This window comes from Hyla sarda, chromosome 3 (genome assembly GCF_029499605.1).
Source record: "Hyla sarda isolate aHylSar1 chromosome 3, aHylSar1.hap1, whole genome shotgun sequence".
NCBI lineage: Eukaryota > Metazoa > Chordata > Amphibia > Anura > Hylidae > Hyla > Hyla sarda.
Genome location: NC_079191.1, coordinates 142,115,669 through 142,132,725, shown reverse-complemented (window position 1 = coordinate 142,132,725; position 17,057 = coordinate 142,115,669). Strand labels below are relative to the sequence as shown.

At 41.9% G+C, this 17,057-nt stretch overlaps 1 protein-coding gene across 4 annotated transcripts in view; it reads left to right on the top strand.

The window, feature by feature from the left end:
- SLC7A14 (solute carrier family 7 member 14) overlaps positions 1-16,296 on the top strand; it is a 162,474-nt gene extending 146,178 nt beyond the window's left edge. For 3 of the 4 annotated variants that reach the window (XM_056565166.1, XM_056565167.1, XM_056565168.1), the window contains exons 6-8: positions 810-1,018; positions 1,111-1,988; positions 13,336-16,296. In XM_056565166.1, the coding sequence (XP_056421141.1) occupies positions 810-1,018; positions 1,111-1,988; positions 13,336-13,652 (1,404 nt within the window). In that variant the 3' untranslated portion in view covers positions 13,653-16,296. Of the gene's footprint in view, positions 1-809; positions 1,019-1,110; positions 2,011-13,335 lie in introns of those variants that run through there. The other variant, XM_056565169.1, reaches the window with a different exon arrangement.
- The last annotated feature ends 761 nt before the right edge of the window (positions 16,297-17,057 follow it).

Below are 17,057 nucleotides of genomic sequence, written 5' to 3'. Positions count from 1 at the left end.
TGGGGTGAAATTAGGGGCTTACATTCGGGTCGGCTTATACTCGAGTATATACGGTAGTTTTGAACAGATCGGTTCAGGGTTCCCACAGTCTCTCAAGCATCTTTTCTGTTGAGCCATGGTATTAAAAGGGGAAAGGTCAATGAAAGATATGATTGAGTCATATAATATTAATTCTAATATTATTTACCAGACATACAGTATGTTTTTCAGCCTAGTGGCAAGTTTCAATTATACTATAAAGCTATGTTCACATGGTCGGAAAATGTGCGAATCGGGCAAATATGGGGAATGTCCGCACGTGGACAGCACATAGACGGCAATGCATTTTCCTGTGGACTCTGCAGAAAGAATAGACTTGTCTATTCTTTCTGCGGATGCCGTAACATCTGGTGCAGAAATTCTGCAGTGTGAAATGTGCAGCAAAATCACACTGAAATGCTGCAACGGAACGTCCTTTCAGACACTCCACACAGATTCTGCCCGTGTGAACATAGCCTACAGCACTGGTGCCACTAAGGCTCTGTTCACACTCCTATTAGAGGCTCTGATTTGATGGGAAGGATAGTGCAGCATGCAGTTTTATTAGTCCTGTCAAAACAACAGACACCACTACAGAATCTGACAGACTCCGTCTGGGATCTGGCGGGCACTGAGAGTGTTGGATGAGGGTGGTATCAATATCACCTAACACACTATAGTATTTAGAATCACCAGTGGCTTCTGTACAACATTGTTCTCTTTAACCGGATATGGATGACATGAATGATCAATGATACATTTCTTTACGTACCATGTTATTGTCTTTTTAGGTAAGCGTTATACTAACATTAATGGTCCCATACAATATGATTGATTCAGAATCACCACTGATGGAGATGTTTGTGGCACATGGATTCTACACTGCCAAATTCATTGTAGCCATTGGATCTGTAGCTGGGCTCACTGTCAGCTTGTTCGGTTCTCTGTTCCCTATGCCCAGAGTAATCTATGCAATGGCTGGTGATGGATTGTTATTCAGGTTAGTATAGCTTTTCTCAATTACATCAACCACAGCTTGTCTACTTACAGTCAATCTATTAAAATGATGTGTTTTTGTGTTTGTTTTTGTAGGTTTTTAGCCCATGTCAGCTCTTTCACAGAGACCCCAGTTGTGGCTTGTATTGTGTCTGGATTTCTTGCAGCCTTGTTGTCTTTACTGGTCAGCCTCCGTGATCTCATAGAAATGATGTCTATTGGAACTCTTTTAGCCTACACCCTGGTATCTGTGTGTGTCTTGTTACTGCGTTACCAGCCTGAAAGTGACATTGATGGTTTTGTTAAGTTTCTTTCTGAAGAACATACCAAGAAAAAAGAAGGAATCATTGCTGATTGTGAGAAGGAGGTGTGTTCTCCCATGAGTGATGGAGAGGAATTCATTGGTCCAGCCACTAACACATGTGGGGCAAAGAACCTACCATCTCTAGGGGACAATGAAATGCTTATCGGTAAATCTGACAAATCCAACTACAATGTTAACCACCCAAACTATGGAACAGTTGATATGACATCGGGCATAGAGGCAGATGGGTCTGAAAACATTTACCTTTTCAAACTGAAGAAATTCATAGGCCCACGATACTATACAATGAGAATAAGGCTTGGCTTACCTGGAAAAATGGATCGACCAACACTCACCACAGGTCGCACCGTGACCACCTGTGTCATGCTTCTGTTCATTTTATTATTCATCTTCTGCTCTTTTATAATATTTGGTGCAGATTACGTTTATGACCAGGTGTGGTGGGCTGTCCTGTTGGTTGTTTTGATGGTACTGCTCATTATTGCCTTGGTTTTTGTTATCCTGCAACAACCGGAGAACCCCAAAAAATTGCCTTACATGGCGCCCTGTGTCCCATTTGTTCCTGCCTTTGCCATGCTAGTCAACATTTATCTTATGCTAAAACTGTCATCCATTACTTGGATCCGATTCGCTGTCTGGTGCTTTGTAGGTAAGTTGTGAACATCATCAAGGTTGTACCTGTATATATATATACATGTGTGTGTTTATTCCCAAAAAGGTATTAATTCACCACTGCATAACTAAAAAAAAAAAAAAAAAACTATCTTAATCCATAGGAGCATTAAAGGCGTTTTCCCCCCAAAAAACATCCTGCCTGCAGATAGGTAATGATTTCAGGAGTAAGAATCAGCCAGTCAAAACGTGAATGAAAACCTTTTGTTAATATTACAGCTGGTTTGCTGAACTGGGGATATACAGTAAACCTAAGCCATTGTTACAGATGGGAGCGTCTGGTGCTTCTCCACTGCCCGTCCTTACACTTTGATTGGTATTTTGGTACTACATCAGGGGAGGAGACAACATAAAGATGTCACTACACTGTCCCCTCCTTGTAGTTACTACTGTGGCCATTGGCCTCTGACAGTACACAGGGAATCGGTGGTTGAAAATGGGAATGCCACCCCTAGATTGGTGGGAATTTTACCACTGGTACCCCCTCTGCCCCCGCCCCCTCTCCATTTGTATGGAGTGTGGATCAGATATGCCGGCTGCAACTTTGTTCAACTCTTGGGCTAGACAAAGAGCAGCACTCGGCTATGTTTGTCTGGCCCATAAATGAATGGAGCTTAGGGCACACATCCTATCACCATTCAAATGAAAAAATGTTAGTTGAACCCCCACTAATCAGATGCTTATCATCAATTTTTCTGCAAGATAGGGGATGAGTCCTTTGTGTGAAAGTGCTGTCATGGAACCATTTTATAAAATTTTTATATATTTGCAGTCATGTTTATTACATAGTTTTTGATTAAGAATGCCTATTACTTCTTCATATGGGATACATATGGGATTTATATGGGTCTGGGTTAGGGCTGCACGATATGGGGAAAATGTGCGATTGCGATTATGGGCCCAAATATTGCGATATCGATATGCATTGCGATATAATAAATAAATGGTGAAATCCCACCTTTTCATGTCCAATCTCCTCCCTTTTACAACTATTCACACATTTTATGCACACCACCCATTTCACATCTCCCCCTGTCACATTCTCCCCTCATGGTCACATCTTCTCCCATCACATCTTCCCCCTAGGTCACATTCCCCCCTTGTCGCATTCCCCCGTCACATCCCCCCCTGTTACATTCCTCCCCCTGTCACATTCCCCCTGTCACATCCCCCTGTGACATCCCCCCTGTCACATTCCTCCCCCTGTCACATTCCCCCCTTGTCACATTCCCCTCCTTGTCACATTCTCCCCCTGTTACATTCCCCCCCCCCCCTTGTCACATTCCTCCTCCCTGTAAAATCCCCCCTGTCACATTCCTCCCCCTGTCACAATCTTCCCCCCGTCACGTTCCCCCCTTTCACATTCTTCCCCCGTCACACTCCCCCCTGTTACAATCCCCTCCCCCCGTCAGTCTCCCCGTCACATTCCCCCCTCCCTGTCACATTCCCCCCTTCCACAATCTTCTCCCCGTCACACTCCCCCCGTCACAATCTCCCCCCTTGTCACACTCCCCCCGTCAGTCTCCCCTGTCACATCCCCCCTGAGACATTCCCCCTGTCACAATCTTCCCTCCCCCGTCACACTCCCCCGTCACAGTCTCCCCCCTGTCACATTCCCCCCTGTCACATTCCCCCCGTCACATTCCTCCCCGTCACACACCCCCCCTGTCACATTCCCCCCTTCCACAATCTTCCCCCCCGTCACAATCTTTCCCCCCCGTCACAGTCTCCCCCCCTGCCACATTCCCCCCGTCACATCCCCCCTGTCACAATCCCCCCCTTGTCACATTCCCCCCCTGTCAAATCCCCCCCCCGTCACATTACCCCCCTGTCACAATTTCCCCCTGTCACACTCCCCCTGTCACATTCACCCCCTTTCACAATCTTCCCCTGCATCACAATCTTCCCCTCCCCCGTCACAGTCTCCCTCCCCTGTCACATTCCTCCCCCTGTCACATTACCCCCTGTCACATTCCCCCCCTTCCACAATCTTCTCCCCTGTCACACTCCCCCCGTCACATTCCCCCCTGCATCACAATCTCCCCCCCGTCTCACTCCCCCGTCACAGTCTCCCCTGCCACATTCCCCCCTGTCACATCCCCCCCTGTCACAATCCCCCCTTGTCACATGCCCCCCTGTCAAATCCCCCCCCCCCCGTCACATTACCCCCCTGTCACAATTTCCCCCTGTCACACTCCCCCTGTCACATTCACCCCCTTTCACAATCTTCCCCTGCATCACAATCTTCCCCTCCCCCGTCACAGTCTCCCTCCCCTGTCACATTCCTCCCCCTGTCACATTACCCCCTGTCACATTCCCCCCCTTCCACAATCTTCTCCCCTGTCACACTCCCCCCGTCACATTCCCCCCTGCATCACAATCTCCCCCCCGTCTCACTCCCCCGTCACAGTCTCCCCTGCCACATTCCCCCCTGTCACATCCCCCCCTGTCACAATCCCCCCTTGTCACATGCCCCCCTGTCAAATCCCCCCCCCCCGTCACATTACCCCCCTGTCACAATTTCCCCCTGTCACACTCCCCCTGTCACATTCACCCCCTTTCACAATCTTCCCCTGCATCACAATCTTCCCCTCCCCCATCACAGTCTCCCTCCCCTGTCACATTCCTCCCCCTGTCACATTACCCCCTGTCACATTCCCCCCCTTCCACAATCTTCTCCCCTGTCACACTCCCCCCGTCACATTCCCCCCTGCATCAAAATCTCCCCCCCGTCTCACTCCCCCGTCACAGTCTCCCCCCTTTCATATTTCCCCCCCCCTGTCACACTCCCCCCTGTCACATTCCCCCCTTTCACAATCTTCCCCCTTTCACAATCTTCCCCCCCGTCACACTCCCCCCGTCAGTCTCCCCCCTGTCACATTCCCCCCCCCCCCATCACATCCCCCCCCCTGTCACAATCTTCCCCCCTGTCACATTTTGTACTGCAGCAATACACCTGGGTTTCCCGAGTGGTTTTCAAATCACCAACCTAGTGTGTTTGCTGCTGAAAAAGACCATTCTCCATCAGCCAATCACTGGCTTGACACGTGACACAGCTGCGGCCAGTGATTAGCAAAAAGGAAAGGTCCTACTTCTTATATTGAGAAGACATGAGACATCGGACCGCATGGAGGGAATTGGCATCAACAGAGACCAGGAGTAGGTGAGCAGAAGTTTTTTTTTTTCTCCCTGTGCCCTTTTACTTAGCTCAGTGTTTTTCTACCAGGGTGCCTCCAGCTTTAGTTTTGCAACAACTGGAGGCACCGTGGTTGGGAAACACAGAATTTTAGTATTTCAATTTGTCTTTACCTGCTCTGGCCAATCCCCGCCTGCAGCAGCGCACGGGAGCCGGCCCGAGTAGATAATCACACGTTTTCCCAGGGGGAGGGGGGGGCATATCGCTATATCGCAAAAAGCCAAAATCGCGATTCGATTGCTTTTGCAATAGGTTCGACCCAGACTAGGGCTGCATGATATAACTACTACAGTCCTCATTTTATAACTGCTGAAAGCTTAACAATATTAGAGATATCATCACAAGTAGTGTTCGGTCAGTAGGACATCATTGAGAAGATTCGAGTCAAGAAGATGAATGCTTGCTGTATACCGCTAGACAGTCCCTAAAACTGACCCATAAATTAAAGGACACATTTTTTAATGATTAAAGAATAAATCCACATACAACAAATAAAAATAATATAATAGAGACATACAGTAAAACCTTTTTAAAAGACAGCAGCTGTGCACTCACAGTCAATGATGGACAATGGCGATTCCGTCATTATCTGTCATCAACCTCTTCAGTGTCATCAATATAACAATCACGTCACTTGAGAGCCACAATGACAGTTACTCGAATTGATAGGCACCCCTGTGACATATATGCATAGGTCAAATCTGTTTCTGTGCCCACCAGAGGTCTGCTCACCTATTTGGATGGTACTGGGAGCCTTCTGAGGCTATATCATAGCATTATTCAGAATTAGCAATCTGAGGATTGCATGTAAAAATCCCCTATGAAGACTTAAAAAGTGTAAATAAAATAATTGCTTTTAAAATATAAAGAAGCCCCTTCCCTAATAATCCCCCCCCCCCCCACTTTTCCCATTTTTCCCATTTTTCAGAAAAAAACATCAACAAATAAGCAGAAATGTGGAAATGTCAGAACTATTAAAACTTAATGTTTATGATCTTATACAGGGAATGGTGTAAACGTAAAAAAATATACCAAAGCCCAAAATTGCAGATTTTCGGTCACATTCCAGAAAAAAAATCTAATAAAAAGTCATCAAAAAGTTATATATGTAAAAAAAACTACAGATCATGGTGCAAAAAAAAAAAAAAAAAACTCATACAGCCCCATATGAGAAAAAATAAATAAGTTATAGAGATCAGAATATGACAATTTGAAACATATTTATTTTGTTTAAAAAGTTTGATTCTTTTTAAAGGGAGTGGGATAATAGATATGCATGTAAAGATGGGTATAATTTTAAATGTATTGAAGCACAGAATAAAGTTCATTTTACCATAAAATGCACTATGTAAAGACAAAACCCCAAAAAGTTGCTAAATTTTGTTTTTCTTTTCAATTTCTCCCCACAAATAATATTTTTCGTTGCTCCATACATTTTAGGTACAATTGGTCACACAAAAAAAATAATTTAGTGTATTTAGTAAAATGTCTCTCGAGTAATAAATGTATTCACTGTACATTGATGTACAGTATCTCACATATGTAAGTACACCCCTATATTTTTCTATAATATTGCAAAAAATATATATTTTACTATATCTTTTCATGTTGGAATACTGCCCTGTGGCCCAGTTTCCGATGGCAATGGACCATGCGTTGCTTCAGTGTCACAGTTCATGTTGACATTCATGGTTCCCTCAATGAGCTGTAGCTCCCCGGTGCCAGCAGCAATCATGCATCCCCAGACCATGACACTACTACCACCATGTTTGACTGTAGGAGGACACACTTGTCATTGTACTCCTCACCTGGTTTCACATGCTTGATAACATCTGAACCAAAAAGGTTTATTTTGGTCTCATTGGACCACAGGGCATGGCTCCAGTAATCCATGTCCTTAGTCGACTTGTCTTCAGCAAACTGTTTGCAGGCTTTCTTGTGCCTCATCCTTCTGACTGCCATGCAGACGAGACTTTTGATACTGAGAGGCTGACAGGCTGACTCTGCCACCCCTTCTGCAGCAATGCTGGCAACATTCATATATCTATTTCCCAAAACAACCTTTCAATATGACACTGAGCATGTGCACGCAACTAATTTGGTCCACCATGGTGAGGCCTGTACTGAGTGGAACCTGTTCTGTGAAACCACTTTGTGATCTTGCCCACTGTGCTGAAGCTCAGTTTCAGGGTTTTGGCAATCGTCCTATAGCTTAGGACATCTTTATGTACAGCAACAGTTTTTTTTTTTCAGATCCTCAGAAATTTCTTTGCCATGAAGTGCCATGTTGAACTTCCAGTGACCAGTATTAGAGAGTCACAAGAAAAAAGGCTAGGGGGGGCTCAACCTAATATTATTGGAGGGTGCTAATCAGCGAAAGAAACCATTAAAATAAATGGACAAAGAAAAGAAATTCGCTGATAGAGTAGCACACCAAGGTAAATAAATTCAAATTTTATTCAGAAAAAAATGAACACACAAGGAAGACCAATTTACACACATAGGCCCACATTTATCATTGTAGGTGTAAATGAAGCATTTTTTTTTTACACATATTTTTTTGTGTGCTGGTAATATGTAGGAGCACCAAATTTATTAAATGGTCAAAGAGCATTTGATAAATTTTGTGCAGGTCACATTTTCTGAAATTTCTGTCTTCACATACACCAAAAAGCTACACCATGTCTGGGCTGATGTAGTTTTAGAAACTTTTCAGTGGCTTTGCGCCTTTTTTTGCTCCTTTTTACAAAAAGACGCAATGATAAAACCCTTCCATATCATGTGTATTGCCAAAATCAGTGGATTGCAACTCAAAATCAGCAGAAATGTGTAAACAAAAAGGGGCAAAAAAAAAGGCGCAAAAAACCCTGCTTGCTCCTTTTTTAGACACAAAAAACAGTCTAAAGACAATGATAAATATGGGCCATAGTGGCCAATCAGTGCATGACACAAACAGGTTAAAAACACTAAAATTCTGGCTTGCACATGTCAGTACACAACAGAGGGGAGGGCCATGAACCCCCTCACTTATACTGACACCCGTCCTCCTTAATGCGTACAGTCAGTAATCTATAGCCCTACTATCAACACGGTCTGGAAAAATTATACAATATGAATTAAGAGATACAACCCCAAAGATGCAGCATAATGGTGTAAAAAATTATTCTTTAAAGTGACCAGTGCCTGTGCAAAATGATGCAGATAGCAATATAATAGAAATACCAGAATAAATGCAACAGGTAAGTATAAGACAAGTCACAGCAGTAAATGAATCAAGCTAATGGATGTAGTCTGATACTTAGCAGGAATGATCCCTGAGGATGTTGCCACTCCAGGCAACGGAACGCGTGGGGTTCGGGTGACCCCGTCCTTCTCTATTCATTATCCTTACATCAGCCCTATCTCAGTCTGGGACGCTCGCTTCTGGTCACGGATCATTCCTGCTAAGTATCAGACTACATCCATTAGCTTGATTCATTTACTGCTGTGACTTGTCTTATACTTACCTGTTGCATTTATTCTGGTATTTCTATTATATTGCTATCTGCCTCATTTTGCACAGGCACTGGTCACTTTAAAGAATAATTTTTTACACTATTATGCTGCATCTTTGGGGTTGTATCTCTTAATTCATATTGTATATTTTTCCCAGACTGTTGATAGTAGGGCTATAGATTAATGACTGTACGCATTGTTAAGGAGGACGGGTGTCAGTATAGGTGAGGGGGTTCATGGCCCTTCCCCTTTGTTGTGTACTGACATGTGCAAGCCAGAATTTTAGTGTTTTTTTAACCTGTTTGTGTCATGCACTGATTGGCCACTATGGGGGAGATTTATCAAAACCAGTGCAGAGGAAAACTTGCCCAGTTGCCCATAGCAACCAATCAGCTTGCTTCTTTCATTTTTATGAAGGCCTGTGGAAAATGAAAGAAGCGATCTGATAGGTTGCTATGGGCAACTGGGCAAGTTTTCCTCTGCACAGGTTTTGATAAATCTCCCCCATTATAGGAGTGTGTAATTTGTTTATATATATATATATATATATTCTTATATGTTATATATAATATATATATATATATATATGTATATGTATAACATATATATTCTTATATGTTATATATTCTTATATATGTTCTTATATATATATATATATATATATATATATATATATCTTATATATAGTGTGTAAATTGGTCTTCCTTGTGTGTTCATTTTTTTCTGAATAAAAATTTAATTTATTTACCTTGGAGTGCTACTCTATCCGCGAATTTCTTTTCTTTGTCCATTTATTTTCAGTATTAGAGAGTGTGACAGTGATAACCCCAAATTTAGGACAACTGTTCCCCATTCACTCCTGAGACCTTGTCATAAGAAAATATATAGTGAAATAAAATCTACTTACTTATGTGAGAAACTGTATGTAGGCAGAGAGAGCTCAGTTCTGCTAATGTGTCTCCACTCCATAGGGATATAATAGAGAACTTGCATGACCTGAGGATCAGAAGGTTTCCAGATTGGTAGCAGTTCATATTCCACTTATGTATGGATCCTCTTATGTATTCTCTAGAGCAGTGGTCTTCAACCTGCGGACCTCCAGATGTTTCAAAACTACAACTCCCAGCATGCCCGGACAGCCGTTGGCTGTCCGGGCATGCTGGGAGTTGTAGTTTTGCAACATCTGAAGGTCCGCAGGTTGAAGACCACTGCTCTAGAGCCTAGGGGCAGATGGTATTTCTACTGAGATGTATTTACAAGGAACATTTATATGCTGTATATTTTTCTTTACCAAGCATAAATAACTAGCTATCGAATTTGTGTAGAAGCTCACGTTGAGCCAAGAATAAAGCACACTGACAAGCTTAAGTTTGTTTTCTTTCTTTTAAGCTTGTACCCCATGGAGTACAGGGCACATTGTAAAGGGCACAGAGATTTCCTTTACATCTTCACAGGTGTACATAGCTATTAAATATGCAGTTCTGCCAACATTTCATCTCCTTAAGTCTTAGGCTTGCAGCTGTGAATAATGAATTCTGCATATATAATGTAACATAAAAGAGTAATGCACATAAAAGGCAATTAATACATTCTTTTTTAGGGCCTAATATTCCAGTCAGATGGGCTGGTTATGAGGACTTATTAGACAGGGTCCATAAGGGCACATAGTTGCAGTTATAATTGGACTTTCGCAGGACAGGGCTCGCCACGACTCGGACAAGACACAGCCTCATTAAATTTCTATGAAAAGAACTTTGCTCATATACCATCTGGCACCGCTAGACCTGAGGCTTCTCTGCACATCAAGAGATTTCTCTAACACTCATCATGCATATTTCATTTGGGAAGCCGTCAGCGATAAAATCATTTAGCATCTCTAATAACGTTCCTGATGTGACCAAATTTCATGATGGGGATTGGTCATTAACAGTGAAACATATGTGCCCCTAAACAAAATTAGGCCTTATCACAATGTAGGTAAACATGAGAAGGGAAAAGGGACATGGAAGGGTTCTTCAGGTTAATCTGCCCTTGTATTTTCACAGTTCCGAATTTGGATCCCTTCCAAGAGCTCATTCATTTAAGATGCATGTAGCAACCGGATACTTAAGGAATTTATTCTCATGTGATCATCTAGTGACAGACAGTGGGACACGTTGCTAACAATGAAAGTGACTTTACTAGGACAACAGTCATGACCCATTTTGGTCCTAAGACTCTTTAAATGACATGCATTATCTAAAACATAATGGCATTGAATAGTATTGTTAAAAAACTAAAAAGTGGATTTTTTCTTTTCAAAAACAGCACCACTTATGTCCATGGCCTTTGTCTTGTATTTTAGCTTAGCTTCAAATGAATGGGACTGAGCTGCAAAACTAGGCATGGCTTCTGGAAAAAATTGTGCTAGTTCTTGAAAAAATACAGGCAATTTTTCTCTATTTCCATACAAACTGTTTGGGAATTATTATTGTTAAAGGCTATGGACATCCTTTGAAAGTATTTTTTTACTGTTACTCATTATAGTGTAAAACACTTTTTATCCTTAGGTCTTTATTAAAAAGTTTGCTTACTTTCAATTCTACAGCCCCTACAGTGTGCGGTATGAGCTCTACTTTCTTTCTATACTTGTACATAGCCTATACAATTCTTCCCACAGACTGCCTTGTATTTGCTGTCTTTCTATTTACAGCCTGTGTGGGCTGTCCTCCAAGCTGCCCCTGTCCACTCTTCAGCAGGTGTGTAACCAGGGCTGAAGTCCTGCAGGAACTCATGGGAAAGGAGTTCCTGCACTTTTACCACAGCATGAGCGCAGGAGTTAGCCCTTAAAGGGTTACTCCGCCCCTAAACATGTTATCCTCTATCCAAAGTATAGGGGATAAGATGTCTGAGCGCGGGGGGTCCCACTGCGGGGAAGCCCGCGATCTCGGCTGTGGCACCCCAGACATCCGGTGCACGGAGCGAACTTCGCTCAGTGCCGGATGACTGGTGATGCAGGGCAGAGGCTCGTGACGTCACAGTAATGCCCCCTCAATGCAAGTCTATGGGAAGGGGCGTGACAGCCATAGACTTGCATTGAGGGGCCGTGACAGCATGAGCCTCTGGCGCTTCACCTAACGCTTTAAACGAACGCCGGGAGCAGCAGGGAGAATGTGGGGGTCGCTAGCGGCAGGACCCCCGGGATCAGACATCTTATCCCCTATCTTTTGGATAGGGTATAAGATATCTAGTACCCCTTTAAGTGGAAATCTAGAGTGAGTTCCCACACTTTTATTCCCAGGACTTGACCACTGTGTGTGTAACCCCCTCCCTGCTACTATCTCTAACACTGGGAGAGCACACTGTCCTTCTGATTGCGTTATCTTATCTAGTAGTAGCAGCAGCTAAATGGTAGGATTTTTTAAATGAAGACTATTAAGAAAGTTGCTTCATTTTGCCTTGAAATCAACAATTGAGAAAAAACTGTGCAAATGTGTCCTATAACTTTTAAGTACTTACAGTTGAAATCAACAGTGAACAACATGGGGACAACAATATGCAAAAAGAGTGTTTCATTAAAATTTTCCATGGTCACATATTTTAACAATTTCTTCACCTATTTTCAAAGGGGTGGAACATCTACTTTAAATAGGCACTTTCAGATATAAAAAAAACTTTTTATATGTTGTACATCCTGGCAAAACAATAGTTTTTCTTATATACTTCTTAAAAAAATGTTCACATTATATTAAAGAAAAGTGCCTTTGAAAATCTCATCCTAGGAGTCCCCATACCTCCTGAGACACTGATGAGTCCCACAGCAGCATGAGCGTGTCCAAGGGTCATGGACACGTGATGGCTGATTAACAAGGCTGCAGGAGGAACACAGCCTGCAGGGGATAAGATATTTAGGGTAGCATGCTGCAAAAACCATTAAAGAGCACCTGTCATTAAGTGACCCCTTCTTCCCCAATGTCCCTATGCATTCTCCCCCACCCTGCTAAACACCCGCCTTGATTTTATTCAATTTTTTGTGTTTTTAGCCTACATTTTCTCCCAGGTGTTAGCGCTTGCTCCGGTGGTTGGGAGGGGACACTCCAGCGGTCGGGAGGGAGTGTTCCCCGGCACAAGCGACGTCATCTAAAGCCATGCCGAGGAGAACATCCACCCTCGCTGTTCTATAATGCGCTCACACTAGAAGCACAGCATAAAAGAGACAGCCAATCGCAGTCTGTTCTCTCCCCTCCTCTCTGCATGTGTATCGCAGAGAGGAGGGGGGATGAGAGCACAACTGCAGCAATTGGCTGCACAGCGTTCGCTCTGCCCTGCATGATTGACAGGACAGAGAGCGGGCACAGTGTACATCTGATGTCCTGCTCGCATTTCTTGACTTTGGTCTCATGCCCGGCTGGCAAGAGACCAAACTCAGGTCTTTATTTTTAATAAAGGAATGCAATATAAAATATTTATTTTAATGACAGTGGCCATTTAAATCACACACTAGAAGGGATAGCAAGGCAGTGAATACTTTTTTCCCCTGCTATGCTGAACGCTGTCTCTCTGTGATTATCTATAACCATATATATATGTAATCAGACTTCTGTTATCATTGCTAATACTTTTTTTTTTTTCATTTCTTGCTGTGGATCCATAGGGTTGCTGATATATTTTGGCTATGGTATGTGGAACAGCACCTTGGAAATTAGTGCAAGAGAAGAGGTTCTCCACCAGAGCACTTACCAGAGATATGATGTAGATGACACCTTTTCAGTGGACGATGGCCTTTCTTATCCACCTGAAGAAGAAAAATTCCAAGACATGAGAAGTACAGATACAAAAGGCCACTACTATCAGCAGACAGGGGAGGCACAGGACAACAACCGGACAAACAGCAGATCCAAAAGTAAAGGGAAGCATAAACAGGACTTTGATGCTTTGATTGCCAATGAGGAGTTAGACTATCCAGAATAAGTCACACATTGTGTTTGCAATCCACCTCAACTGTGGCCTAAACAGCGGCAGCTTCACAGGCCCTGTATGGGGATTCTCTTCTCTCTCATACAGTGTACTGCTTACTAAGTTGTAAACAAGTGTTTAATGTTTTGCTGACTTTCCTTTTCATACATATTCGGCCTAAATTATCTTAGTATCTTTTATTTAACTACAATGAGCATAGTTCAAAACAATACAGAGTACGATGTTTCTTTCCATTCACATGGTTAACGTTAGGGTTGAAATACATGGTTACAGCTGGCAATATATAATATTTATATATTATTAAATAAAGAAAGCACTGTTTATGATTTTAAAATAGAGTAGAGAAGATTCTGATGACGTGAATCAGGAAAGATTTATGGTTTGAAAATAATTTTATTCTAAAACCAAAGTAAGAGGACATGCAGCATTGTAAAATACATGGCACGGGATTTCTATTGTACTTGTCTATCATAAAATAGTTCGGGGATGGGAGTCGTGATGGAAATGGGTTATACAAGTAGGGGAATTATGCAGGAAAGGTGCAATCAGTCTATTTGGAGAATTTTGGCAAAGTTTCAACTACCTGGAAAATTCCACTTATAAAATATGTAATAAAACTGTTAGAATGGAAACTGACTTATCAGAATTTTCATAGACACATAAATACTATGGTGTGTAAAACCATCATGGTACAGCCAACTATGATATTATACAATAAATGTGTGGTTTAGATGGGAGTATATTTCCATTGTTCTTATGGAAAGTGGATGATATGGGCTATAGTTTCTGACCTTGGGGAATACAAGTGTTTTCAAGATAAGTTGTAGTGCCCAAAAAACCTATTGGTAGTAATTGGAGCCTTATGAGAACTATTTAAAAAGGATCTACAAAAAATGAACTAAATATAAAATGGGCACTCAGACACTAAAGGTCACGGACCCTTTACCAACAACTATAGCCATGATACACTTGTTTTTGTAGGTCTTACGTCTAAATCAGTGCTATAGCTTGCAAAGGGCCCATACCTTCGGGGCACTACTCTAATGCTCAACTGGTCGTGCTGGCCTTGAGACAGACAAAATAGTAATCATGAATAATAACATACAGTGAAGCCATGTGCCAAATACCTAAGAGGGAAAACTAAAAATATATTGGTTATTATGCTGCATTATCAAACAGTTCTATTTAAGGGATACTGCCTGTACATAGCTATACATGTAGAGTAGTGGCTACGCCCGCAACGTTATACGATTAGACTCTGCTGGCTTCGAAAGATTCCTATTCCTCCGTGAGAGGAGTTTTCTTATGTAGATTTCATATAAAATTTAATAGAAAATAAATAGTAATTATTAATACTAAGAATCCTACCCTCAGGTGTGTAATATAAATTCTATCAATGATATCATTGAATGCATTTTAGTTAAGGTGCAGTTTCAGATGGTCGCTGTTCCCTGAAAGGACAACCTTCTGAAACATGTTCATTTTTTGCCTACATGGGAAAAGATATTGAAAAGTGAAACAATAGTTCTGATTGTATACATTGGAATTCCTGCAGCCTAGAAACTCAGTTGCTGCAGTTGAAGACATGTCCAATATATTTTTACACGACTATAAGTATTTTTCAGATGTAGTTGCATGTTTCACTTAAAATTCTTAAATTGTGTGATTTTCTACCTCTGCTTTTACTTCCACTGCTCTTTCAATGTACATATTGTAGCATTCAATTTGGCTGTAAATCCACCCAGTCTTTTTTGATGCTTTTGATATCGCTAGAATGTTTATAGATGTTATGGATCTACGGATTGTTTTCATGTCATTGTTATGTAGTGTCTTTGCTGTGCTTTATATCTAAATTCACTATTAAAGACTGAAAGTGTGGAAGGCAGGACAGTCTGATGTGAAAACATTGTATTCTTGCACTGGGTATACTAAAACACCATATATATATATATATATATATATATATATATATATATAGAAATATGCTATACAACTGTGTGTGACCAGTGCATTCCCCAGATATACAGCTGTGCAACTTCTTTGTTCACCTCTAAATATTCTGTACTGGACTTAAAGTGCTGTTTCATAAGTGAAAGCAACTTCACTAAATTCCTGTTACACTCAAACCTTAACACGCTGTGGATACAGTTGAATGCATTATTTTAATTACTACATTGTACTTATTTGTTGTTACAAATATATATATTAACAGGTCTTTATGTGCAGCCTGCATATTTTCATATACATTGCAGGCTGCTCTGTCCCATTCATACTAAAATTCATCAGAAGACCATTCGGTCTTCAGCACTTTTCTCTGCTCTCCTGAATGATCATCCATGTTGATTTATGAAAATCAAGGTCATAAATCAGCTTAGAAGATTCTTTCAGGAAAGGAGAGAGAGAGGGATGCTGGAGACAAAGTTGTCAGGCAGCTTCTTTGATGGATTTCTTTATGAATGCGAGTAAAAATGTTTTAAATGGAAATGATATTTTAGTGCAAGCTAACCCACCCAAGACATACGAGAAGACTAAATATTTTTATATACGCCTTAGATAAATGCAGCATATTTCATTGTAATGTACAGGGTGGGCCATTTATATGGATACACCTTAATAAAATGGGAATGGTTGGTGATATTAACTTCCTGTTTGTGGCACATTAGTATATGTGAGGGAGGAAACTTTTCAAGATGGTTGGTGACCATGGAGGCCATTTTGAAGTCGGCCATTTTGAATCCAACAGTTTTTTTCAATAGGAAGAGGGTCATGTGACTCGCCAAACTTATTGGGAATGTCACAAGAAAAACAATGATGTGCTTGGTTTTAATGTAACTTTATTCTTTCATGAGTTATTTACAAGTTTCTGATCACTTATAAAATGTGTTCAATGTGCTGCCCATTGTGTTGGATTGTCAATGCAACCCTCTTCTCCCACTCTTCACACACTGATAGCAACACCGCAGGAGAAATGCTAGCACAGGCTTCCAGTATCCGTAGTTTCAGGTGCTGCACATTTAGTATCTTCACAGCATAGACAATTGCCTTCAGATGACCCCAAAGATAAAAGTCTAAGGGGGTCAGATCGGGAGACCTAGGGGGCCATTCAACTGGCCCACAATGACCAATCCACTTTCCAGGAAACTGTTCATCTAGGAATGCTCTGACCTGACACCCATAATGTGGTGGTGCACCATCTTGCTGCAAAAACTCAGGGAACGTGCCAGCTTCAGTGCATAAAGAGGGAAACACATCATCATGTAGGCCACTGGATATGTGAAATTGCTACATGATGATGTGTTTCCCTCTTTATGCACTGAAGCTGGCACGTTCCCTGAGTTTTTCCAGAAAGATGGTGACCACCACATTATGGGTGTCAAATCCGAGCATTGCTAGATGAAC